Source organism: Eretmochelys imbricata, chromosome 2 (genome assembly GCF_965152235.1).
Source record: "Eretmochelys imbricata isolate rEreImb1 chromosome 2, rEreImb1.hap1, whole genome shotgun sequence".
In the NCBI taxonomy this organism is placed as follows: Eukaryota; Metazoa; Chordata; order Testudines; family Cheloniidae; genus Eretmochelys; species Eretmochelys imbricata.
In genome coordinates, this window is record NC_135573.1 from 1,662,114 (window position 1) to 1,687,382 (window position 25,269).

At 68.1% G+C, this 25,269-nt stretch overlaps 1 protein-coding gene across 1 annotated transcript in view; it reads right to left on the reverse strand.

Moving 5' to 3' along the window:
- Window positions 1-5,729: 5,729 nt before the first annotated feature.
- The window catches only part of OPLAH (5-oxoprolinase, ATP-hydrolysing), a 50,504-nt gene continuing 30,964 nt past the window's right edge, over window positions 5,730-25,269 (reverse strand). Inside the window, exons 19-26 of the mRNA XM_077808796.1 lie at window positions 24,695-24,879; window positions 24,383-24,529; window positions 23,830-23,964; window positions 13,890-14,039; window positions 8,491-8,648; window positions 7,937-8,097; window positions 6,885-6,982; window positions 5,730-5,882 (exon numbers count right to left, since the gene is read on the reverse strand). Coding sequence (XP_077664922.1) covers window positions 5,730-5,882; window positions 6,885-6,982; window positions 7,937-8,097; window positions 8,491-8,648; window positions 13,890-14,039; window positions 23,830-23,964; window positions 24,383-24,529; window positions 24,695-24,879 — 1,187 coding nt within the window. The remainder of the gene's footprint in view (window positions 5,883-6,884; window positions 6,983-7,936; window positions 8,098-8,490; window positions 8,649-13,889; window positions 14,040-23,829; window positions 23,965-24,382; window positions 24,530-24,694; window positions 24,880-25,269) is intronic.

A 25,269-nucleotide genomic window follows, 5' to 3' on the forward strand; every position in this document is an offset into this window, starting at 1 on the left:
AAAGAGCGTAAGTCAGGTGAGCTGGGCTGGAGCTGCCCCTGTCATTGTTAAAGTCCCATCCTGCTTCCGAGAGGACAGAACAAGACAAACACACAAGGGGGGGAGAACCAAACCACAGAGACAACGCAGCTTCCATCTCTGGTGCTGCCTGCTGGAGAATCACAGTCCCCGCGGGCTCAGCTCACTCGCAGGCCAGCCGGACTCCTGACTCCGAGCGCTCACACAGCAGCAGCCGGCCCAACGCTCTCTGCCATCTCCATCCCCTCCTGGGGGACAGAGAGAGGCCTGGCCTCCGTTCGTCGCGCCCTCGTCACCTCCTGGCCATGTACCTGGGCAAGACACCTTCAGCACGAAGGAAGCTCCAGCTCGTTCAGAAAAATGCAGCCACTCCTAAGCAACACAGGCTCCGGCGAGCTCCTCACCCTGTCCTCTGCTCCCTACCCCGGCTTCCCACAGCACGTTCAAGGGCTGGGCCTTCCCTTCCCAGTGCTCCATGGCCGGGGCCCAGGACACCCAAACAGAGCCTAGGCTCCTGGATGGAGATCAGGCAACCGTCGCAGGGGCCAGGCGGAGACTGGAATCACACACACACACACACGGAGCGAAGGACCATCCCAAACCGCCCCATCTTCCACTCCAAGGGCCAGGCGCGGGTCTAAGAAACAGAGCAGCTGGGGTATCGATATTAAAGCCCCAACCTCTCCCCCTCCCAAAACAAGAGACCACGCTGCACCCGCCGCGCCCTCTAGGGACAGGCTCAGGGAACGAACCCTGTGTGACACCCAGTGATGAGCTCCCAAAATCTTAACAACCGGTTCCCTCCTCACCCCACGAGGGGGTCGTGCCCCCCCCACCCCCGGGACTCCTGCCCCATCCAACCGCCCGCATTCCTTGATGCCCCCATCCACCCCCCTCCCCTGTCCCCTGACTGCCCCCAGACCCGGGCAGGAGGGTCTCGTGGGCCACAGTAGTGGGTGCCCACCCTACCCCTAAGAGCCAGAGGGACCTGCCGGGGGCGAGGTGGGGAGTCCCGGAGCTGCTTACCTGGGGCAGCTCCCAGGAAGCAGCCAGCAGGTCCCTCTGGCTCCTGGGGTGGGGTGGGGTAGCGTAGCTAGGGGGGGAGCAGGGGGAGCAGCCGCTCCCCCCACCGATCACATCAAAAGTGGCACCTTAGGCACCGACTCTGGGGGTGCTCCGGGGCTGGAGCCCCCACGGGGAAAATTTGGTGGGTGCAGAGCCCCCACCGGCAGCTCCCCGCCCTGCGCCCAGCCCCAGCTCATCTCCGCTCCGCCTCCTGCCCTGAACGAGCCGCCCGGCCCTGCTTCTCCGCCCCCCTCCCCCCCCGGCTTCCCACGAATCAGCTGTTCGCACTGGAAGTCTGGGGGGGCTGAGACGCAGGTGGAGGCTTCCCGCTCAGGCCGAGGGAGGCGGAGGGGATCTGGGGCGGGGAGCAGTGCCCCTGTGCCCCCCCGCCCGGGTTACCTGCTGCGGCACGGACAGCCCTCCTCGCGCCCCCCCCCACCGAGCTCCCCTCAGCGAACATCTGATTCCCGGGAAGCCGGGGCGGGGGGGTCGGAGAAGCAGAGCGGGGCGGCGCGTTCAGGGGAGGAGGTGGAGCGGAGGTGAGCTGGGGCTGGGGGGGGGGCGGGGAGCTGCCAGTGGGTGCTCTGCACCCACCAAATTTTCCCCCTGGGTGCTCCAGGGCTGGTGCACCCATGGAGTCAAGGCCCCTAAGGCGCCACTTTTGGCCGGTTAAATTTAGAAGCCCTTTTAGAACTGGTTCTCCCTCGCGGAACAACGGGTTGTAAAGGGGCTTCTAAATTTAACAACCGGTTCTAGCGAACTGGTGCGAACCAGCTCCAGCTCACCACTGGTGACACCCATGTGCTCACACAGTCGCCCCGTGGCCGGTAACACCCTGGGCAGAAGAGAACAGCTCATCACAGGGGCCGATCGGCCATGCCAGGACCCAGCAAACGTATACCAGCTCGGGGCTGTTTGGGCATGACCGTTAGCCGCCTCCATGGCCACCGGCTCACAGCGGGGCTGCTAAGGCGCAGTCTTGGCTGGCTCAGCCAGGGTCTTATCAGGCAGAAGGCAGAGGAGAGGGAGAGAACAGAGGAGAGCTAAGGGAAGAAAAAGAAAACACCAGGGGTGGAGGGCAGCAGGGCTGGGAGTTAGTGGGAGCCAGGGCAGCTGGCGACAACATTTGGGTCCCTCTCTCTGGCCTGGTCAGGGCAGCGGCCCAAGGGCAGATCCCAGGAGAAGGTGGCGGTGGTAACCATGATGGAAAAGCCCGTTCCTGCCGGCCCCACTTCTCTTGGTTAGCAGACGTGGGGTTAGCACCGTGCTGGGGCTCTCCTGGGGGGCAGGGCGTTGTCTGGACTAGCCTAGGCTCTCTGTTTGTCTCCCTTATGCACCTTTTCCCACCCCTGGAATATCTTATAACCCTTTCTCTGCATCTCAGCATTCGGCGGACACTGCAAGCTGGTCAGCGGGGCCCCCATGATCACAGCAGCTGTTACCTGAAGGAGAATCACCCACTGAATATGCTGCTGGCCCCCTGCCCAGCCCAGCCAGCCCCGCCCAGCTCCTCCGGCCCTCGCTGACGACAGCGTTAATTAGCCCGAGGATGCACCCAGGTTTCTACAGGGCCGTGCAGCTTTCCCAGGCAAACCACAAACCGGGAAGCTCACTTCAATTGCCAAAATTAGCTCCCGAGGCACAGCCTGGCACAGGGCACAGCCACACCTGCCCTGGCGTACAACCACAGCTCCACCGGCTCGCCGCGGGCCTGGCTGGCAGGTCGCTTCCTGCCCCGCAGAGCGGGCACACACAGGGTAATTTCACATACAAATGGCCAAATAAGCAAGGGGGGAAAGCCAAGGCACCTCCCATGGGTGGGAACTGTACGGCATGGACTGAAGTGCACCATCTTTGTTAGGAGCTCAAGGGCAAGCAGGATTGCCCAGTGTCCCTGCGAGCGTGGGAGTTCTACAATGAAGTCCAATGGCACAGCAGACCAAGACTGGCGGTGTGGGCAGAGGCTCGAGGAGATCTAGGGGTTTAGAATGTAGGTTCTTGATACAGGCACAGAGATTGCAGGACCTTATATAATCCTTGATGTAATCTCATAGGCCTGGCCACCAGAGGTTCCTCAAGACCAGATTGGCTTGAATTGGCCAAAATGGCCACTGCTGGCGAATTGTGGCATAGTTTCAATACCTGAAACCTAGGTTGTCCCTCTGGAACATACAGAAAAGCCTTGCAATAGAAGAGGCCATTCTGTAGTCGGATCTGGGGTGATTGGGTAACCACATCATTCAGGGTCTGGAAGATCTAGGTCACAAATGCGTCGTCGGGGAGCAGATGGAGGAAATCAGACTGCTGTCAATTGTCCTGTTGACAAAGTTGGGCCCCTTGACCATGGTGGCAGAGGGCTCTTCACCAGGTCTGAGATGTTAGCCTTTGCGGGACAGGGCAGCTGCCCTGGGATGATAGGTTGCAACAAACCTGAAGTGAGCAAAGAAGAGGGACCAGCAGATCTGGGGTTGGTTAAGGAGTCTGGCAGTCTATAGGTATTCCAAGTTCTTATGGCCCACAGGACTTGGACTGGGAACGGTGCCACCTCCTAGAAGGAGCCCTACTTCTCAGAGCCGCCTTGGTATCCAGTAGTTCCTTGTCCCAAATATGGTAATTTTTCCACTGAGGACTGCTTCCAAGAATAAAAATCACATGGGTAGAATTGGTTGCAGGGACCCACATGTAGAAATAATTCTGCACCTATGGCAAAGTTTCAGTCATTGACCTTGATCATAAATGGTTCAGTGAATTCTGGGTGAATTTGGATAGGTGCCAAGGTGAATGCCCTCTTCAGTCGATCAAAGGCTAACTGAACCCCCAGGGTCATGCAAACTGGCCCCCTTTCGCAGGAGCACTGTTATGGGTGCAACCAGGCTAGAGAATCCTTTAATAAATCACCTGTAAAACTTGGCAAATCCGAGAAATCACTGCCCTCCACCTACATCCTTGGGTGTGGCCTAGTCAAATATTGCCCCAACCTTACGAAGGTCCATGTGAGTTCCTCGGGCCAGGGGATCCCAAGAATTCCACCGTGCCCTTATTGAACTCACATTTCTCAAGTTTTGAGCAGAGGTGGTTTTGGCGTCATCACTCCAAGACAGTGCAGACATGATGACTGTGGAGGTCCTGACTTTCAGAGAAAATGAGGATCTCATCCAGGTAAAGGACAACAAATTGGTCCAGTATGTCCTTAAGATGTTGCCAGGGCATTGCACAACCCAAATGGCATGACCATGGCCATGCCTGGTATGGAAGGTGGTCTTCCATTCGTCTCCTTCCTGGATCCTCACCAGGGCAGAAGTTCCACGGTGGCCCAACTTTGTGAAGACCTTGGCAGGGCAGAGTCTTTCAAACAGCTCATTAATAAGCAGTACATGGTACCGGTTTCAGATTGTAATCTTGTTCAATACTTGGTAGTCCACACCAGGCCGGAGGAACCACCATTCTTTGCCGCAAAGAAGACTGGGGCCCCTGCTGGGGATGTAGAGGGGCAAATTAACCCCTTCTGAAGGTTTTCCTGAGGACAGGTCCCCCAGAAATGCCTGCAGTTCAGATTATGAGAGGGAGTAAATGTGCCCAAAAGGAGCCTCGGCTCCTGGCGGGAGGTCAATGAGGCCGTCACGCTGCAATGAGGCAGTAGGGCGCTGGCTGTCTTTTCACTAACCATGTCGGCATAGAGCTGAAATTTAACAGGGATCCCTGGAGCTGTGGAGGATGTCGTGGGGGTTGCCAGGGTCACCTTTGGATCCTCTCTTAACATCTCTGAATTCTTTGGAGGACTGAGTAAGCAGCAGCGGGCTGCTGGGCCTGGTTTGGCTCTCAGGAAACAGGACTGCTGGCGAGACAGGGAACAAGAGCATATTGTGCCTGACCACCAGCAGATGTGCAGGTCGTAGGCGATGAGCCAGGGGATGCCAAGGACAACTGGTGAATGCAGTTCATGAATGAGCCCAAACAGAACTTCTCGGTGGCCTCAAAGGACAGTTGCCTTGAAGGGAGCCATCTGGTGGGTGACTGGTCCCGACGAAAGGGCAGACTCCGGATCCATGAAACTGCCTGAGGCATCCACCAGCACCTCTAGGCTGGTGTCGGGCACCACAAGGTCAACAAGTACAGCTGCGGGCTGCTGGAGAAAAGGGAAGGGCATCAGCCCAGCCCGCTCCCCCCTATCGAGTCTGGGGCTTTGCTTTCTCTGAACCAGGTGCAGATCAGTCCTTGGCGGGGCAGCTTGATGCAGTGTCCTGGTTCCCCACGGTATGGACATAGGTCCGATGCCCAGCGTCAATTCTTCTCCACGTCCAAAAGGCCGGGCCGGAGCTGCTCCCCTTGCCTGGGTTCGGAGGTGGAGACGGGTCCCCAACTGCACCTCCAGCCCCATGAGTCCCAAACCCTCTGCAAAGGCCAGGAATGACCCCTGCAAGTGCTCACCCCATAGTGGGCAGAGAGGGGCAGGGACTCAGGCAATGTCACACAATGAGGCAGGGAACAGCTGACTGGGACCTAGGAATCCTGGCCCAACAGAGTATGCTCCCCGCATTAGGAGGCCAGGACGGGGGAGGGGGCCATGCCACGGCTGCTTGTTCGGAGCCCGCATGGCGTGGGGGCAGAGCCCTGGGGTGGCTCATCCCACGCCCCAGCCCCGGCCCTCACGCCGTCTCCTGTGCCAGGCGATAGTCGTACAGGCTGCCACGTTCCAGGAAGCTCCTGGCGTTGGGCGGCTGGTGCTGCTCCAGGGAGTTCCCAGTGTCAGCAGCCGGCCCAAAGCCACCCCCACCAGGGGTCTGCAAGCGGAAGACGTCCTGCGGGGAGGGGAGGGAGACGGTGAGGGGAGAAGGGGGCTGTCCCCAGACCCTGCCCAGACAGGAGCCCCAGAGAGGGAATTCAGACCAGGTCAACCCAAGGAAAGTACCAGCCACATCACAGCACAGCCGTGCCAACCCCACCCCCCACCGGGAGAGCTGGGTCAACCAGCCTCTCCTTCCCCCCCCGGGACAGCCGTGCAAACCCCACCCCGCAGCGGGAAAGCTGGGTTAACCAGCCCCTCCTTCCCCCTGTCCCTCGGGACAGCCGTGCCAACCTCACGCCCCACCGGGAGAGCTGGGTCAACCAGCCCCTCCTTCCCCACCTCCCTCGGGACAGCCGTGCAAACCCCACCCCGCACCGGGAGAGCTGGGTTAACCAGCCTCTCCTTCCCCCCCTCCCTCGGGACAGCCGTGCCAACCTCACGCCCCACCGGGAGAGCTGGGTCAACCAGCCCCTCCTTCCCCACCTCCCTTGGGACAGCCGTGCAAACCCCACCCCGCACCGGGAGAGCTGGGTCAACCAGCCCCTCCTTCCCCACCTCCCTCGGGACAGCCGTGCCAACCCCACCCCGCACCGGGAGAGCTGGGTTAACCAGCCTCTCCTTCCCCCCCTCCCTCGGGACAGCCGTGCCAACCCCACCCCGCACCGGGAGAGCTGGGTTAACCAGCCCCTCCTTCCCCCCCTCCCTCGGGACAGCCGTGCCAACCTCACGCCCCACCGGGAGAGCTGGGTCAACCAGCCCCTCCTACCCGCCCCCGGGACAGACGTGCCAACCCCACCCCCCCACCGGGAGAGTCGGGTCAACCAGCCGCCCCCCATCCCTAGGTCAGCCATGCCAACCCTGCACCCCACTGGGAGAGCCATGCCAACCAGCCCCCCACCACACTGGGAGAGCTGTGCCAGCCAGCCACACCCCATCCCGGGACAGCCCCACCCCCACCAGGACAGCCATGCCAACCAGCTCCCACCCCCAGCCAAGCAGGGCGCTGGACTCTTACCCCGGGAAGCACTCGCACTGATGTCTTCCCCCCCAGGCTGATGGTTCGTCCATCTCTGCGGATCAGCAAGTTCAGCCCAGCGGAGCCAGAGTCCCCCCCTGCCCAGAAGAGAAAAGGGAGTCAGAGGGAGGGTCAAATTCGGGGTGACAGACGGGGTACACCACGAGGGGGCAGAGTGGGGGGTCAGAGGGAGGGCAGACGGGGTGACAGACGGGGGACACCACGAGGGGGCGGGGTGGGGGGTCAGAGGGAGGGCAGACGGGGTGACAGACAGGGGACACCACGAGGGGGCGCGGTGGGGGGTCAGAGGGAGGGCAGATGGGGTGACAGATGGGGGACACCACGAGGGGGCGGGGTGGGGGGTCAGAGGGAGGGCAGATGGGGTGACAGACGGGGGGCGGGGTGACAGATGGGGGACACCACGAGGGGGCGGGGTGGGGGGTCAGAGGAAGGGCAGATGGGGTGACAGACGGGGGACACCACGAGGGGGCACGGTGGGGGGGTCAGAGGGAGGGCAGACGGGGTGACAGACGGGGGACACCACGAGGGGGCAGGGTGGGGGGTCAGAGGGAGGGCAGAGGGGGTGACAGACGGGTGACACCACGAGGGGGCGGGGTGGGGGTCAGAGGGAGGGCAGAGGGGGTGACAGACGGGTGACACCACGAGGGGGCGGGGTGGGGGTCAGAGGGAGGGCAGACGGGGTGACAGACGGGGGACACCACAAGGGGGCGGGGTGGGGGGGTCAGAGGGAGGGCAGAGGGGGTGACAGACGGGGGACACCACGAGGGGGCGGGGTGGGGGGGGTCAGAGGGAGGGCAGACGGGGTGACAGACGGGTGACACCACGAGGGGGCAGGGTGGGGGGTCAGAGGGAGGGCAGACGGGGTGACAAACGGGGGACACCACGAGCGGGTGTGGGGGTTTGGCAGGGGGGCCGGAGGGAGGATCAAATGGGGATACCGCGAGGAGCTGGGCAGTTCAGTGGGGACCGCAGTGGAGGGGAGGGGAGGGGAGGGGGTGCCCGGTGGGGGACGGACCCCGGCGGGTGCTCACCCTGCAGGCCGTAGGGGCGGAAGGCCCGGCGCTCGCTCAGCACCGACAGCACCATCTCCTGGCGGAAGAGCAGCTCGCGGATCACCCCGTCCCCGCCCCGGAACCGCCCGCTGCCCCCGCTGCCCTGGCACAGCTCAAAGCAGCGCAGGATCACTGGGTACCTGGGGGGGAGGCAGCGTCACTGGGGAGGTGAGCGCCCCCCGGCAGGGCACCCTCCACCCGGTCCCCTGCACACTCTGCCACTGCCCGAGCACAGGGCGGGGAGACCCTGGGACCCGGAGCCGGCTCAGCCCCCCCGGCAGCGGTTACAGGGGCCGAGGACACTACATCCTGAGGGCCCATCGGCTCGGTGGAGGCCCCTAAAAAGCTGGGGTTACCCCACAGGTCTTGGGTGTCCTGGCTGCTGCCACTCCCCCACCAAGGGACCTCCCACTCCATCCAGCTCCCCCCCTCACAAGGCCCTTCTCCTAGACTCCCTGCCCGTGTCCCCCAAGGAGGGCCCTAGCCGAGAGCCCTGCAAAGACGGGGTGCTCCCCATGGGGTCCCAGACCCACCGTTTCTCCAGGATCTCGGGGTCAGTGATGCGGGTGTTGGTCATGTGGGTGTGCACCCCGCTGCGCCCATGCCAGTGGGGCCCGGCCCCCACGCCGCCCGCCACTGTCTCATAGTACCCCACATGCTCGTTCCCAAACGTCACGTTGTTCATGCAGCCCTGGAGTGAGGGGATGAGAGATGGAGGGAGATCCGGCTCCGGGGACCCTGACAGGAGAGCCGGCCCCAGGGACCCCGACGGGAGAGCATGACCGGCCTTGTGCCATGGAGTGTGAGGGAGTCAGAGCCCAGCACCCCCACTTCCTGCGATTCCCCGTGACTCTCAGCCAGCCAGCAAAACGGAAGGTTTATTAGACGACAGGAACACAGTCCAAATCTGAGTTTGTAGGTACAGACAACAGGACCCCCTCAGGCAGGTCCATCTGGGGGAGCAGGGAGATTAGACCCCAACCCTGGGGTTCCCTCCGTTTCCCCAGTCCACGTTGTCACGGCGTCCCTGGGCGATGCTCTGGAACTGCTCCCTACGAAGCCAGTCAGGACTCTGGGGAGGTCTCCTCTCTGGGGGCAGCCTGTCTGCAGGACACACAGCTCACCCGGCTTCCCCCTTCCTGGGTCTGACCCCGGAGCATTCAGCCTCCTCTGCCCCTCCACGTGCTTCCCACAGCGAGTCCACCCAAGTGGGGTCCTGGGGAAGCCAGAGGGTCCTGCCCCCCAACTCCGCAGTCAGACGTGACTGTCAGCCAGCCAGTAAAACAGAAGGTTTATTAGACGACAGGAACATGGTCTAAAACAGAGCTTGTAGGTGCAGAGAACAGGACCCCTCAGCTGGGTCCATTTTGGGGGACAGGGAGGCCAGAGCCCCATCTGGCCTCCCTCCATTTCCTCAGCCAGCTCCAAACTGAAACTCCCTCCAGCCCCTCCTCCTCTGGCCTTTGTCTCTTTCCCGGGCCAGGAGGCCACCTGATCTCTTTGTTCTCCAACCCCTTCAGTCAGCACCTTTGCAGGGGAGGGGCCCAGGCCATCAGTTGCCAGGAGACAGGGTGTCGGCCATTCTCTGTGCAGACACCATCACACTGGCCCTCTCGGGCTCTGCAACAATCACACCCCCTTATCCCGCCACCTAGATACTGAAGAACTGCATAGGGGAAACTGAGGCACCCACACAGTATTCAGAGAAAACATTAAGAACAGTCCCACTTTGTCACACCTCTCCCCCCTTCGAGATCAAATTGAGTGGGGTCACTTTAGCCAGTGACCTGGGGAAGTTCGAAGCCACCAACGTTCCCGTGGATGCCCCGGCATCTCTCCCGTTCCTTGGTGGGAGTTACACCAGGCCCTTCCAGTTTCACACCCTCCCTTAGGTTGGGGGTGGTCGATAGCACTCGCAGGCCGCATGTGGCAAGGTTTATGCGGCCTGTGCCTTTTGCCACCCCAAAACCCCCGGGGCTCAAACTGGGATTGGTTCTTCTCCCAGCGCTCCAGTCTGGAGGGCTGTGATTCGGACTCTCTTGGTTAAGAGCCCCCATCTTGACCTGGGCCACCCTCTGACCAGGTGTCTCTGTCCCCCGCCGCTCGGCATCAGCCCCTTTCATTGGATGCAGCCGCGTCGGGGCAGAGGGGTCCGTGTACACAGCAAAGCGCCGCCCCATAGATCTGGCTGCAGCTTTTCAAGGGTCTGCCCCACGGCCGGGCATTTCTTCTCGATGGCCGCATAGTTCCGCTCCCGGAGCAGCAGCTTCTTACTCTGGTACCTGATGGGGTGTCTCTCCCACGTAGCATCGGCCTGCATCAGCCCCGCACCCAGCCCTGCGTCTGAGGCGTTGGTGGCACTGAAAAGGCCTTGGCGCAGTCTGGGTTTACCAGATTTACCGGGCCCTGGATTAGAGCCTCCTTCAGCGCACAGAGAGCCCTCTGGCACTGCTCGGACCCGACCACCTCGTCTGGCTTCCCCCTCCTACACAGCTCAGTGGTGGGGGCAGCTGGGGAGCTCAAGTGGGGTACAAACCCCCGGTAGTACCCCGCCACCCCGATAAAGGCCTGGACCTGTTTCTTGGTCTGCGGAACAGGCCAATCTCTGATCATCTCCACCTTGGCCGGCTCTGGGCTTGGGCAGCCGCTCCCCCCTTGTGGCCCAGGTATGACACCTCTGCCATCCCCACCTTACACCTTCCAGCTTTTACCGACAGTCCTGCCTGCTTTGGGTGACCCAGCCCCCTCTTCACTGGGGACACATGTTCCTCCCAGGCCGGGCTAGAGACACAGGTATCATCAATGGACGCCAGGGCCAAGTTCTCCTTCCCCCTCAGTAGCTGATCCACCGGTGCTGGGGGGTGGCTGACGCCCCCTCGAGGTCGAAAGGCAGGACCAGGAACTCAGAGAGCCCCAAAGGGGTGGTGAAGGCAGATTTCAACCTGGCATCTGGGTCCAAAGGCTCCTGCCAGTCGCCCTTGGTGAGATCCATAGTAGGGAGGTAATGAGCCCCCCAGCTTGTCTAGAATCTCACCAGGCCTAGGCCTGGGGTAGGCATCGGACACGGTGATATCCTTAAGCTTTCGATACTCCTCACAGAACCAGATCGACCCGTCTTCCTTGGGGACCAGCCCCACGGATGAGGCCCATGGGCTGTTGAATGGCTGGATCACCTCTAAAGCCAGCATGTCCTTGACCTCTCTCTCCAGGCTCTGGGCTGTTTTCCCAGTGACTCTGAATGGGGGACACCTGATGGGAGGATTGGCTCCCACCTCAGGGAAGAGATCCACCTGGGGGTCTCCCCCCTTCACCTCCCAACCGTCCCTTACCAGGTCCAGGGGTCCCCTCACTCTCCTCCCACACAGCAGCTCAAAGGGAAGAACCTGGTGGATTCCTGGGGCACGTCCCCATACCACAAGTGGGGCAGGTGCCTGTCCCCGTCCTGTGGATGCTGATTCATAAAAGTCCTCAGCACCATCCCCAGGGCCCCATAGACTCTCTCCACCAGCCCGTGGGATGGAGGGTCACCTGCAGAGGCCCAGGTGGGCCAGACCCCCCCATTTCTCCCACCAGCCCTGGAGCCGGGCTGACAGGACATTGGACCCCTGGTCTGTAAGGACCCCGCTGGGGACCCCCCTCTGCTGAAGATGGTCAGCAGAGCGTCTGCCCTGGTGTCTGCTTCAGTGGAGGACAGAGCCCCCGCCCCTGGGTAGCGGGTGGCGAGATCCATCACCTCCAGGACGTATTTCTTCCCCGACCAGGTCGCCCTGCTGAGGGGCCCCACTATGTCCAGAGCCCCCTTCTGGAAAGGTTCCTCTATGATGGGCAGGGGTCTCAAGGGAGCTTCAACCTTGTCCCAGCCTTCCCCACCCTCTGTCCGGGGTCGCAGGACCTGCCGTGCCGCGGGGTCAGAGGACCTGCCATGCCACTGGGGTGGGTCCCCAAGGAAGACGGGTCGATCTGGTTCTGTGGGGAGTATCGGAAGCTTAAGGATATCACCGCGTCTGATGCCTACCCCAGGCCTAGGCCTGGTGAGATTCTAGACAAGCTGGGGGGGCTCACTACCTCCCTACTAAGGATCTCACCAAGGGCGACTGGCAGGAGCCTTTGGACCCAGATGCCAGGTTGAAATCTGCCTTCACCACCCCTTTGGGGCTCTCTGAGTTCCTGGTCCTGCCTTTCGACCTCGGAGGGGCATCGGCCACCCCCCAGCACCGGGTGGATTGGCTACTGAGGGGGAGGGAGAACTTGGCCCTGGCGTACGTTGATGATACCTGTGTCTCTAGCCAGGCCTGGGAGGAACACATGTCCCCAGTGAAGAGGGGGTTGGGTCACCCGAAGCAGGCAGGACTGTCGGTAAAAGCAGGAAGGTGTAAAGTGGGGATGGCAGAGGTGTCGTACCTGGGCCACAAGGTGGGGAGCGGCTATCCAAGCCCAGAGCCGGCCATGGTCAAGATGTGGGCTCTTAAGCAAAAGAGCCCAATCGCAGCCCTCCAGATTGGAGCGCTGGGAGAAGACCCGATCCCAGTTTGAACCCCAGGGGTCCTGGGGTGGCCAAAGGGCACGGGCCACTTAAACCTTCCCACATGCAGCATGCGAGTGCTATCAACCACCCCCGACCTAAGGGAGGGCGTGAAACTGGAAGGGCCTGGTGTAACTCCTACCAAGGAACGGGAGAGATGCTGGGGCATCCATGGGAACGTTGGTGGCTTCGAACTTCCCCGGGTCACTGGCTAAAGTGACCCCACTCAGTTCGATCTCGAAGGGGGGAGAGATGTGACAAAGTGGGACTGTTCTTAATGTTTTCTCTGAATACTGTGTGGGTGCCTCAGTTTCCCATATGCAGTTCTTCAGTATCTAGGTGGCGGGATAAGGGGGTGTGATTGTTGCAGAGCCCAAGAGGGCCAGTGTGATGGTGTCTGCACAGAGAATGGCCGACACCCTGTCTCCTGGCAACTGATGGCCTGGGCCCCTCCCCTGCAAAGGTGCTGACTGAAGGGGTTGGAGAACAGAGAGATCAGGTGGCCTCCTGGCCCGGGAAAGAGACAAAGGCCAGAGGAGGAGGGGCTGGAGAGTTTCAGTTTGGAGCCAGCCGGGGAAATGGAGGGAGGCCCAGATGGGGCTCTGGCCTCCCTGTCCCCCAGGATGGACCTGACTGAGGGGTCCTGTTCTCTGCACCTGCAAGCTCTGTGTTGGACCATGTTCCTGTCATCTAATAAACCTTCTGTTTTCCTGGCTGGCTGAGAGTCAAGTCTGTCTGCGGAGTTGGAGGGCAGGACCCTCTGGCTTCCCTAGAACCCCACCTGGGCAGACTCGCTGTGGGAAGCACGTGGAGGGGCAGAGGAGGCTGAATACTCCGAGGTCAGACCCAGGAAGGTCGAAGCTGTGTAAGCATCTTGCCTTTGGGACAGGCTGCTCCCAGAGAGGAGGCTCCCCCAGAGTCCTGCCTGGCTTCGTATGGAGCAGTTCCAGAGCATCGCCCGGGGACGCTGTGACAAGACAGTCCCAGTAAAACTCCCCTGCGACATCCCCAGGTGAATCCTCCCCACTCCCTGCTCCGTCACATCTTGTGCCAGCCAGCCCCCTGCCGTGGGGTCCTGGTCCTGAGGAGAGGCAGGCCCAGCTGCGTACTCGGCCCTGGCCCAGCCCCAGCCAAGGCAGTTGGAGGAGGGCGAGCCCCAGCCCAAGGGACGCCCAGCCCCATCCTGTGGGATGCCTCCAGCCGCCAGGGCCCATTCAACAGGCAACTCGCCTCGGCTGGGCACAGCCGCCATACTGCCCGTGCCCTATGCCCGCAGGCTGGAGGAATCGCCAGACCCCACTGCTTCCGTGCCCCTGTCCAAGCCCCAGCCAGGGAGAGCCCCAGGGCCCAGCTCCACAGCTGCCCCTCCCCAGCCCCACACAGGCCATGCTGCCCCCCCCACGCTCTCACCTGGGAGGCGGCGCAGGTCCCAAAGGCCCTGAAGATCACGTCCACCACCCTCTGTGAGGTCAGCACATTGCCCCCGACCACGGCAGCCTCCGGGGACGGGTCCAGGATGGAGCCCTTGGGAATGAGAACTTGCACCGGGGCCAGGCAGCCCTGACATGGGGGAAAAGAGCATCAGGCTGCCCTGAGCACCCCCACCCCTCTGCCCTCCACCGAACTGGGGCTGAACCCACCGCTCCAGGCAAGTGCACAGACACAGGGGGCACAGAGAGAGCCTACAGCTCCCGGCGCGCCCTGTGCCACCCCGGGGACACCCAGAGACCGCAGCTCCCAGCGCGCCCTGTGCCAGCCCCGGGGACACCCAGAGACCGCAGCTCCCAGCGCGCCCTGTGCCAGCCCCGGCCCCACCCAGAGACCGCAGCTCCCAGCGCGCCCTGTGCCACCCCGGCCCCACCCAGAGACCGCAGCTCCCAGCGCGCCCTGTGCCAGCCCCAGCCCCACCCAGAGACCGCAGCTCCCAGCGCGCCCTGTCCCACCCCGGCCCCACCCAGAGACCGCAGCTCCCAGCGCGCCCTGTCCCAGCCCCGGCCCCACCCAGAGACCGCAGCTCCCAGCGCGCCCTGTGCCACCCCGGGGACACCCAGAGACCGCAGCTCCCAGCGCGCCCTGTGCCACCCCGGCCCCACCCAGAGACCGCAGCTCCCAGCGCGCCCTGTGCCACCCCGGCCCCACCCAGAGACCGCAGCTCCCAGCGCGCCCTGTCCCAGCCCCGGCCCCACCCAGAGACCGCAGCTCCCAGCGCGCCCTGTCCCACCCCGGGGACACCCAGAGACCGCAGCTCCCAGCGCGCCCTGTCCCAGCCCCGGCCCCACCCAGAGACCGCAGCTCCCAGCGCGCCCTGTGCCACCCCGGGGACACCCAGAGACCGCAGCTCCCAGCGCGCCCTGTCCCAGCCCCGGCCCCACCCAGAGACCGCAGCTCCCAGCGCGCCCTGTGCCACCCCGGGGACACCCAGAGACCGCAGCTCCCGGCGCGCCCTGTGCCACCCCGGGGACACCCAGAGACCGCAGCTCCCAGCGCGCCCTGTCCCACCCCGGGGACACCCAGAGACCGCAGCTCCCTGCGCGCCCTGTCCCACCCCGGGGACACCCAGAGACCGCGGCTCCCAGCGCGCCCTGTGCCACCCCGGGGACACCCAGAGACCGCAGCTCCCAGCGCGCCCTGTTCCAGCCCCAGCCCCAGCCAGAGACCGCAGCTCCCAGCGCGCCCTGTCCCACCCCGGCCCCACCCAGAGACCGCAGCTCCCAGCGCGCCCTGTCCCAGCCCCGGCCCCACCCAGAGACCGCAGCTCCCAGCGCGCCCTGTGTCACCCCGGGGACACCCAGAGACCGCAGCTCCCGGCGCGCCCTGTGCCACCCCGGGGACACCCAGAGACCGCAGCTCCCAGCGCGCCCTGTGCCAGCCCCGGGGACACCCAGAGACCGCAGCTCCCAGCGCGCCCTGTCCCAGCCCCGGCCCCACCCAGAGACCGCAGCTCCCAGCGCGCCCTGTGTCACCCCGGGGACACCCAGAGACCGCAGCTCCCAGCGCGCCCTGTGCCAGCCCCGGGGACACCCAGAGACCGCAGCTCCCAGCGCGCCCTGTGCCACCCCGGCCCCACCCAGAGACCGCAGCTCCCAGCGCGCCCTGTGTCAGCCCCGGGGACACCCAGAGACCGCAGCTCCCAGCGCGCCCTGTGCCAGCCCCGGGGACACCCAGAGACCGCAGCTCCCAGCGCGCCCTGTGCCAGCCCCGGGGACACCCAGAGACAGCAGCTCCCAGCGCGCCCTGTCCCACCCCGGGGACACCCAGAGACCGCAGCTCCCAGCGCGCCCTGTGCCAGCCCCGGGACACCCAGAGACCGCAGCTCCCAGCGCGCCCTGTGCCAGCCCCGGGACACCCAGAGACCGCAGCTCCCAGCGCGCCCTGTCCCACCCCGGGGACACCCAGAGACCGCAGCTCCCAGCGCGCCCTGTGCCAGCCCCGGGACACCCAGAGACCGCAGCTCCCAGCGCGCCCTGTCCCAGCCCCGGCCCCACCCAGAGACCGCAGCTCCCAGCGCGCCCTGTGCCAGCCCCGGCCCCACCCAGAGACCGCAGCTCCCAGCGCGCCCTGTGCCAGCCCCGGGGACACCCAGAGACCGCAGCTCCCAGCGCGCCCTGTGCCAGCCCCGGGGACACCCAGAGACCGCAGCTCCCAGCGCGCCCTGTTCCAGCCCCAGCCCCAGCCAGAGACCGCAGCTCCCAGCGCGCCCTGTCCCAGCCCCGGGGACACCCAGAGACCGCAGATCCCAGCGCGCCCTGTGCCACCCCGGCCCCACCCAGAGACCGCAGCTCCCGGCGCGCCCTGTCCCACCCCGGGGACACCCAGAGACCGCAGCTCCCAGCGCGCCCTGTGCCAGCCCCGGCCCCACCCAGAGACCGCAGCTCCCAGCGCGCCCTGTGCCAGCCCGGGGACACCCAGAGACCGCAGCTCCCAGCGCGCCCTGTCCCAGCCCCGGCCCCACCCAGAGACCGCAGCTCCCAGCGCGCCCTGTCCCACCCCGGCCCCACCCAGAGACCGCAGCTCCCAGCGCGCCCTGTGCCACCCCGGGGACACCCAGAGACCGCAGCTCCCAGCGCGCCCTGTCCCAGCCCCGGCCCCACCCAGAGACCGCAGCTCCCAGCGCGCCCTGTCCCACCCCGGCCCCACCCAGAGACCGCAGCTCCCAGCGCGCCCTGTGCCGCCCCGGGGACACCCAGAGACCGCAGCTCCCAGCGCGCCCTGTGCCAGCCCCGGGGACACCCAGAGACCGCAGCTCCCAGCGCGCCCTGTCCCAGCCCGGCCCCACCCAGAGACCGCAGCTCCCAGCGCGCCCTGTCCCAGCCCGGGGACACCCAGAGACCGCAGCTCCCAGCGCGCCCTGTGCCACCCCGGGGACACCCAGAGACCGCAGCTCCCAGCGCGCCCTGTGCCACCCCGGCCCCACCCAGAGACCGCAGCTCCCAGCGCGCCCTGTGCCACCCCGGGGACACCCAGAGACCGCAGCTCCCAGCGCGCCCTGTGCCACCCCGGCCCCACCCAGAGACCGCAGCTCCCAGCGCGCCCTGTCCCAGCCCCGGCCCCACCCAGAGACCGCAGCTCCCGGCGCGCCCTGTCCCAGCCCCGGGGACACCCAGAGACCGCAGCTCCCAGCGCGCCCTGTGCCACCCCGGGGACACCCAGAGACCGCAGCTCCCAGCGCGCCCTGTGCCAGCCCCGGGGACACCCAGAGACCGCAGCTCCCAGCGCGCCCTGTGCCACCCCGGGGACACCCAGAGACCGCAGCTCCCAGCGCGCCCTGTCCCACCCCGGCCCCACCCAGAGACCGCAGCTCCCAGCGCGCCCTGTGCCAGCCCCAGGGACACCCAGAGACCGCAGCTCCCAGCGCGCCCTGTGCCAGCCCCGGGGACACCCAGAGACCGCAGCTCCCAGCGCGCCCTGTCCCAGCCCCGGCCCCACCCAGAGACCGCAGTTCCCAGCGCGCCCTGTGCCAGCCCCGGGGACACCCAGAGACCGCAGCTCCCAGCGCGCCCTGTGCCACCCCGGCCCCACCCAGAGACCGCAGCTCCCAGCGCGCCCTGTGCCACCCCGGGACACCCAGAGACCGCAGCTCCCAGCGCGCCCTGTCCCAGCCCCGGCCCCACCCAGAGACCGCAGCTCCCAGCGCGCCCTGTCCCAGCCCCGGGGACACCCAGAGACCGCAGCTCCCAGCGCACCCTGTGCCACCCCGGGACACCCAGAGACCGCAGCTCCCAGCGCGCCCTGTGCCAGCCCCGGCCCCACCCAGAGACCGCAGCTCCCAGCGCGCCCTGTGCCACCCCGGGGACACCCAGAGACCGCAGCTCCCAGCGCGCCCTGTGCCAGCCCCGGCCCCACCCAGAGACCGCAGCTCCCAGCGCGCCCTGTCCCAGCCCCGGCCCCACCCAGAGACCGCAGCTCCCAGCGCGCCCTGTGCCAGCCCCGGGGACACCCAGAGACCGCAGCTCCCAGCGCGCCCTGTCCCAGCCCCGGCCCCACCCAGAGACCGCAGCTCCCAGCGCGCCCTGTGCCACCCCGGCCCCACCCAGAGACCGCAGCTCCCAGCGCGCCCTGTGCCACCCCGGCCCCACCCAGAGACCGCAGCTCCCAGCGCGCCCTGTGCCACCCCGGGGACACCCAGAGAACGCAGCTCCCAGCGCGCCCTGTGCCAGCCCCGGGACACCCAGAGACCGCAGCTCCCAGCGCGCCCTGTGCCAGCCCCGGGGACACCCAGAGACCGCAGCTCCCAGCGCGCCCTGTCCCAGCCCCGGCCCCACCCAGAGACCGCAGCTCCCAGCGCGCCCTGTCCCACCCCGGGGACACCCAGAGACCGCAGCTCCCAGCGCGCCCTGTCCCAGCCCCGGCCCCACCCAGAGACCGCAGCTCCCAGCGCGCCCTGTCCCACCCCGGGGACACCCAGAGACCGCAGCTCCCGGTGCGCCCTGTGCCAGCCCCGGCCCCACCCAGAGACCGCAGCTCCCAGCGCGCCCTGTCCCAGCCCCAGCCCCAGCCAGAGACCGCAGCTCCCAGCGCGCCCTGTCCCACCCCGGGGACACCCAGAGACCGCAGCTCCCGGCGCGCCCTGTGCCAGCCCCGGGGACACCCAGAGACCGCAGCTCACAGCGCGCCCTGTGCCAGCCCCGGGGACACCCAGAGACCGCAGCTCCCGGCGCGCCCTGTGCCAGCCCCGGGGACACCCAGAGACCGCAGCTCCCAGCGCGCCCTGTTCCAGCCCCGGGGACACCCAGAGACCGCAGCTCCCAGCGCGCCCTGTGCCACCCCGGGGACACCCAGAGACCGCAGCTCCCGGCGCGCCCTGTGCCAGCCCCGGGGACACCCAGAGACCGCAGCTCACAGCGCGCCCTGTGCCAGCCCCGGGGACACCCAGAGACCGCAGCTCCCAGCGCGCCCTGTGCCAGCCCCGGGGACACCCAGAGACCGCAGCTCCCAGCGCGCCCTGTGCCAGCCCCGGCCCCACCCAGAGACCGCAGCTCCCAGCGCGCCCTGTCCCAGCCCCGGCCCCACCCAGAGACCGCAGCTCCCAGCGCGCCCTGTGCCAGCCCCGGGGACACCCAGAGACCGCAGCTCCCAGCGCGCCCTGTCCCAGCCCCGGCCCCACCCAGAGACCGCAGCTCCCAGCGCGCCCTGTGCCAGCCCCGGGGACACCCAGAGACCGCAGCTCCCAGCGCGCCCTGTCCCAGCCCCGGCCCCACCCAGAGACCGCAGCTCCCAGCGCGCCCTGTGCCAGCCCCGGGGACACCCAGAGACCGCAGCTCCCGGCGCGCCCTGTGCCACCCCGGCCCCACCCAGAGACCGCAGCTCCCAGCGCGCCCTGTGCCACCCCGGCCCCACCCAGAGACCGCAGCTCCCAGCGCGCCCTGTGCCACCCCGGGGACACCCAGAGACCGCAGCTCCCAGCGCGCCCTGTGCCAGCCCCGGGACACCCAGAGACCGCAGCTCCCAGCGCGCCCTGTGCCAGCCCCGGGGACACCCAGAGACCGCAGCTCCCAGCGCGCCCTGTCCCAGCCCCGGCCCCACCCAGAGACCGCAGCTCCCAGCGCGCCCTGTCCCACCCCGGGGACACCCAGAGACCGCAGCTCCCAGCGCGCCCTGTCCCAGCCCCGGCCCCACCCAGAGACCGCAGCTCCCAGCGCGCCCTGTCCCACCCCGGGGACACCCAGAGACCGCAGCTCCCAGCGCGCCCTGTCCCAGCCCCAGCCCCAGCCAGAGACCGCAGCTCCCAGCGCGCCCTGTCCCACCCCGGGGACACCCAGAGACCGCAGCTCCCGGCGCGCCCTGTGCCAGCCCCGGGGACACCCAGAGACCGCAGCTCACAGCGCGCCCTGTGCCAGCCCCGGGGACACCCAGAGACCGCAGCTCCCGGCGCGCCCTGTGCCAGCCCCGGGGACACCCAGAGACCGCAGCTCCCAGCGCGCCCTGTTCCAGCCCCGGGGACACCCAGAGACCGCAGCTCCCAGCGCGCCCTGTGCCACCCCGGGGACACCCAGAGACCGCAGCTCCCGGCGCGCCCTGTGCCAGCCCCGGGGACACCCAGAGACCGCAGCTCACAGCGCGCCCTGTGCCAGCCCCGGGGACACCCAGAGACCGCAGCTCCCGGCGCGCCCTGTGCCAGCCCCGGGGACACCCAGAGACCGCAGCTCCCGGCGCGCCCTGTGCCGCCCCGGGGACACCCAGAGACCGCAGCTCCCAGCGCGCCCTGTGCCAGCCCCGGGGACACCCAGAGACCGCAGCTCACAGCGCGCCCTGTGCCAGCCCCGGCCCCACCCAGAGACCGCAGCTCCCAGCGCGCCCTGTGCCAGCCCCGGGGACACCCAGAGACCGCAGCTCCCAGCGCGCCCTGTGCCACCCCGGGGACACCCAGAGACCGCAGCTCCCGGCGCGCCCTGTGCCAGCCCCGGGGACACCCAGAGACCGCAGCTCCCGGCGCGCCCTGTGCCACCCCGGCCCCACCCAGAGACCGCAGCTCCCAGCGCGCCCTATGCCAGCCCCGGGGACACCCAGAGACCGCAGCTCCCAGCGCGCCCTGTGCCAGCCCCGGGGACACCCAGAGACCGCAGCTCCCAGCGCGCCCTGTGCCAGCCCCGGGGACACCCAGAGACCGCAGCTCCCAGCGCGCCCTGTGCCAGCCCCGGGGACACCCAGAGACCGCAGCTCCCAGCGCGCCCTGTGCCAGCCCCGGGGACACCCAGAGACCGCAGCTCCCAGCGCGCCCTGTGCCAGCCCCGGGGACACCCAGAGACCGCAGCTCCCAGCGCGCCCTGTGCCAGCCCCGGGGACACCCAGAGACCGCAGCTCCCAGCGCGCCCTGTGCCAGCCCCGGCCCCACCCAGAGACCGCAGCTCCCAGCGCGCCCTGTGCCACCCCGGGGACACCCAGAGACCGCAGCTCCCAGCGCGCCCTGTCCCAGCCCCAGCCCCACCCAGAGACCGCAGCTCCCAGCGCGCCCTGTGCCAGCCCCGGGGACACCCAGAGACCGCAGCTCCCAGCGCGCCCTGTGCCACCCCGGCCCCACCCAGAGACCGCAGCTCCCAGCGCGCCCTGTGCCACCCCGGGGACACCCAGAGACCGCAGCTCCCAGCGCGCCCTGTCCCAGCCCCGGCCCCACCCAGAGACCGCAGCTCCCAGCGCGCCCTGTCCCAGCCCCGGCCCCACCCAGAGACCGCAGCTCCCAGCGCGCCCTGTGCCAGCCCCGGGGACACCCAGAGACCGCAGCTCCCGGCGCGCCCTGTGCCACCCCGGGGACACCCAGAGACCGCAGCTCCCAGCGCGCCCTGTGCCAGCCCCGGGGACACCCAGAGACCGCAGCTCCCAGCGCGCCCTGTCCCAGCCCCGGCCCCACCCAGAGACCGCAGCTCCCAGCGCGCCCTGTGCCAGCCCCGGCCCCACCCAGAGACCGCAGCTCCCGGCGCGCACTGTCCCAGCCCCACCCCCACCCAGAGACCGCAGCTCCCAGCGCAACCCTGTGCCACCCCGGGGACACCCAGAGACCGCAGCTCCCAGCGCGCCCTGTGCCACCCCGGGGACACCCAGAGACCGCAGCTCCCAGCGCGCCCTGTGCCACCCCGGGGACACCCAGAGACCGCAGCTCCCAGCGCGCCCTGTGCCAGCCCCGGGGACACCCAGAGACCGCAGCTCCCAGCGCGCCCTGTCCCAGCCCGGCCCCACCCAGAGACCGCAGCTCCCAGAGCGCCCTGTGCCACCCCGGGGACACCCAGAGACCGCAGCTCCCAGCGCGCCCTGTCCCAGCCCCAGCCCCAGCCAGAGACCGCAGCTCCCAGCGCGCCCTGTGCCAGCCCCGGGGACACCCAGAGACCGCAGCTCCCAGCGCGCCCTGTGCCACCCCGGGGACACCCAGAGACCGCAGCTCCCGGCGCGCCCTGTGCCGCCCCGGGGACACCCAGAGACCGCAGCTCCCGGCGCGCACTGTGCCAGCCCCGGGGACACCCAGAGACCGCAGCTCCCAGCGCGCCCTGTGCCAGCCCCGGGGACACCCAGAGACCGCAGCTCCCAGCGCGCCCTGTGCCACCCCGGGGACACCCAGAGACCGCAGCTCCCAGCGCGCCCTGTGCCAGCCCCGGCCCCACCCAGAGACCGCAGCTCCCAGCGCGCCCTGTGCCAGCCCCGGGGACACCCAGAGACCGCAGCTCCCGGTGCGCCCTGTTCCAGCCCCAGCCAGAGACCGCAGCTCCCAGCGCGCCCTGTGCCAGCCCCGGGGACACCCAGAGACCGCAGCTCCCAGCGCGCCCTGTGCCAGCCCCGGGGACACCCAGAGACCGCAGCTCCCAGCGCGCCCTGTGCCACCCCGGGGACACCCAGAGACCGCAGCTCCCAGCGCGCCCTGTTCCAGCCCCAGTCCCAGCCAGAGACCGCAGCTCCCAGCGCGCCCTGTCCCAGCCCCAGCCCCAGCCAGAGACCGCAGCTCCCAGCGCGCCCTGTCCCACCCCGGCCCCACCCAGAGACCGCAGCTCCCAGCGCGCCCTGTGCCAGCCCCGGGGACACCCAGAGACCGCAGCTCCCAGCGCGCCCTGTCCCAGCCCCGGCCCCACCCAGAGACCGCAGCTCCCAGCGCGCCCTGTGCCAGCCCCGGGGACACCCAGAGACCGCAGCTCCCAGCGCGCCCTGTGCCAGCCCCGGCCCCACCCAGAGACCGCAGCTCCCAGCGCGCCCTGTCCCACCCCGGGGACACCCAGAGACCGCAGCTCCCGGCGCGCCCTGTGCCAGCCCCGGGGACACCCAGAGACCGCAGCTCCCAGCGCGCCCTGTGCCAGCCCCGGGGACACCCAGAGACCGCAGCTCCCAGCGCGCCCTGTGCCACCCCGGCCCCACCCAGAGACCGCAGCTCCCAGCGCGCCCTGTGCCAGCCCCGGGGACACCCAGAGACCGCAGCTCCCAGCGCGCCCTGTGCCACCCCGGGGACACCCAGAGACCGCAGCTCCCGGCGCGCCCTGTGCCGCCCCGGGGACACCCAGAGACCGCAGCTCCCGGCGCGCCCTGTGCCAGCCCCGGGGACACCCAGAGACCGCAGCTCCCGGCGCGCCCTGTGCCAGCCCCGGGGACACCCAGAGACCGCAGCTCCCGGCGCGCCCTGTGCCGCCCCGGGGACACCCAGAGACCGCAGCTCCCGGCGCGCCCTGTGCCGCCCCGGGGACACCCAGAGACCGCAGCTCCCGGCGCGCCCTGTGCCAGCCCCGGGGACACCCAGAGACCGCAGCTCCCGGCGCGCCCTGTGCCAGCCCCGGGGACACCCAGAGACCGCAGCTCCCGGCGCGCCCTGTGCCACCCCGGGGACACCCAGAGACCGCAGCTCCCAGCGCGCCCTGTGCCAGCCCCGGGGACACCCAGAGACCGCAGCTCCCGGCGCGCCCTGTCCCACCCCGGGGACACCCAGAGACCGCAGCTCCCAGCGCGCCGTGTGCCAGCCCCGGGGACACCCAGAGACCGCAGCTCCCGGCGCGCCCTGTGCCACCCCGGCCCCACCCAGAGACCGCAGCTCCCAGCGCGCCCTGTGCCACCCCGGGGACACCCAGAGACCGCAGCTCCCAGCGCGCCCTGTTCCAGCCCCAGTCCCAGCCAGAGACCGCAGCTCCCAGCGCGCCCTGTCCCAGCCCCGGGGACACCCAGAGACCGCAGCTCCCAGCGCGCCCTGTGCCACCCCGGCCCCACCCAGAGACCGCAGCTCCCAGCGCGCCCTGTGCCGCCCCGGGGACACCCAGAGACCGCAGCTCCCAGCGCGCCCTGTGCCACCCCGGGGACACCCAGAGACCGCAGCTCCCAGCGCGCCCTGTCCCAGCCCCGGCCCCGGCCCCACCCTCCCTTCTGCCCTGCAGACCCCTCCTGGGCCCACCTGGTTGAGCGGGATGTCCTGGCCCACCATGCAGCGCAAACAGTAGATCAGTGCCGAGAGGGTGATGGCGCGGGGCGCGTTGCAGTTTCCATGCACCTCGGGGCCCGAGCCGGAGAAATCAAACACAGCACTGCCCTGCGGAGAGCCGGGCTCAGAACGGGCTCCGCGCGCCCTGCCCCCTAGGCAGGATCAGCCCAGCATCCACCTCCCCCCACTCTGGGGTCAGCCCAGAAGCCTGGCCCTCCTTCATTCCAGCCCCTCTCCCCCCATCCTGGGTCACCCCAGCACCCACCTCCCCCATCAGAGTTGCCCCAACCTCCTAGCTCCTCCCCCACAGATTCACCCCCCCTGGAGTCACCCCCAGCCCCATTCCTGCTCACCCATCAGATGGGAGTTTACCTCTGCCACTGGGTCCCCCACCTTTGGGTTAACTCTCCTCCCGCCAGCTGGATCCCCCCCAACTCTCTCATCCTCCTGCTACCCCCCCCCCAGTTCCTCCCCCTGCAGATCCCCCGACATCAGCCCCGACCCCCAGCAGAGGGGCCTGGCTCACCTCCTGTGGGTCCACCTCCACCTTCAGCCGGATGGGGGAGCCGTCGTCCATGTGATCCTGCCCCTGCAGCACCATGGGGCGCGTCGCCGCCCCACAGCGAGCAGCGAAGCCCTTCAGCATGTCCCGCACCGCCACCTCTGCATTGGCCTGTGGGGCGGAGCAGGGCAGTGAGGCGGGGGGGGGGCTGCCCCAGGGCTGGGGCACAGCTGGGAACGGGATGTGGAGGGCAGGGGAGCCTGGGGTCCTGCTCCTTTGCACAGAGATCGGGGCACACCAGCCCCAGGGCCCCAGACCAGGCCCCTCCCCGCTTACCTGGATGTGTGCCATGTAGGCCTGCACCACCTCCAGCCCGTACTGGCCAATCAGCTCGCTCACCAGCTGGATCCCCTTCTGATTGGCCGCCACCTGCGCCCGCAGGTCCGACAGGTTGTCCTGGAGCTGGCGGGTGCCATTGCTGCCTGGGATGCGGCCGGGAGCCAGCAGGGCCTCGGTCACAGCTGCTGAGCAGAGGGGCAGGTGCGAGCGGGCCCCTGGAGACGGGGCCGGCAGGCACCACGGGCTGCACTGCATGCTGGGATATTCACGCCCCCCGGGGCGCACTGACGGGGCAGGACGGTGCTATCCGGGGGGCGAGATCTACCCACTCCCCAGCCTGGGGCATTGGGGGAGGCAAACACCCAGTGAACAAATCCTGCCTCCCCCCCGCAGGGCTCGGAGACGGGGCCCGCTCACCCAGCTGGCGCGGAAGGGGAGCTCGTGCCAGGGTCAAGAGGATGGCTCCCCTGGGGCCAGAGAGTAGGGATCCCTTTGGGGGTCTCCCATCCGCATGCGGATCTAGCCCAAGGCTGCTTAGCTGCTCCCCCCAGCTCATACATGCAGCCCCCATC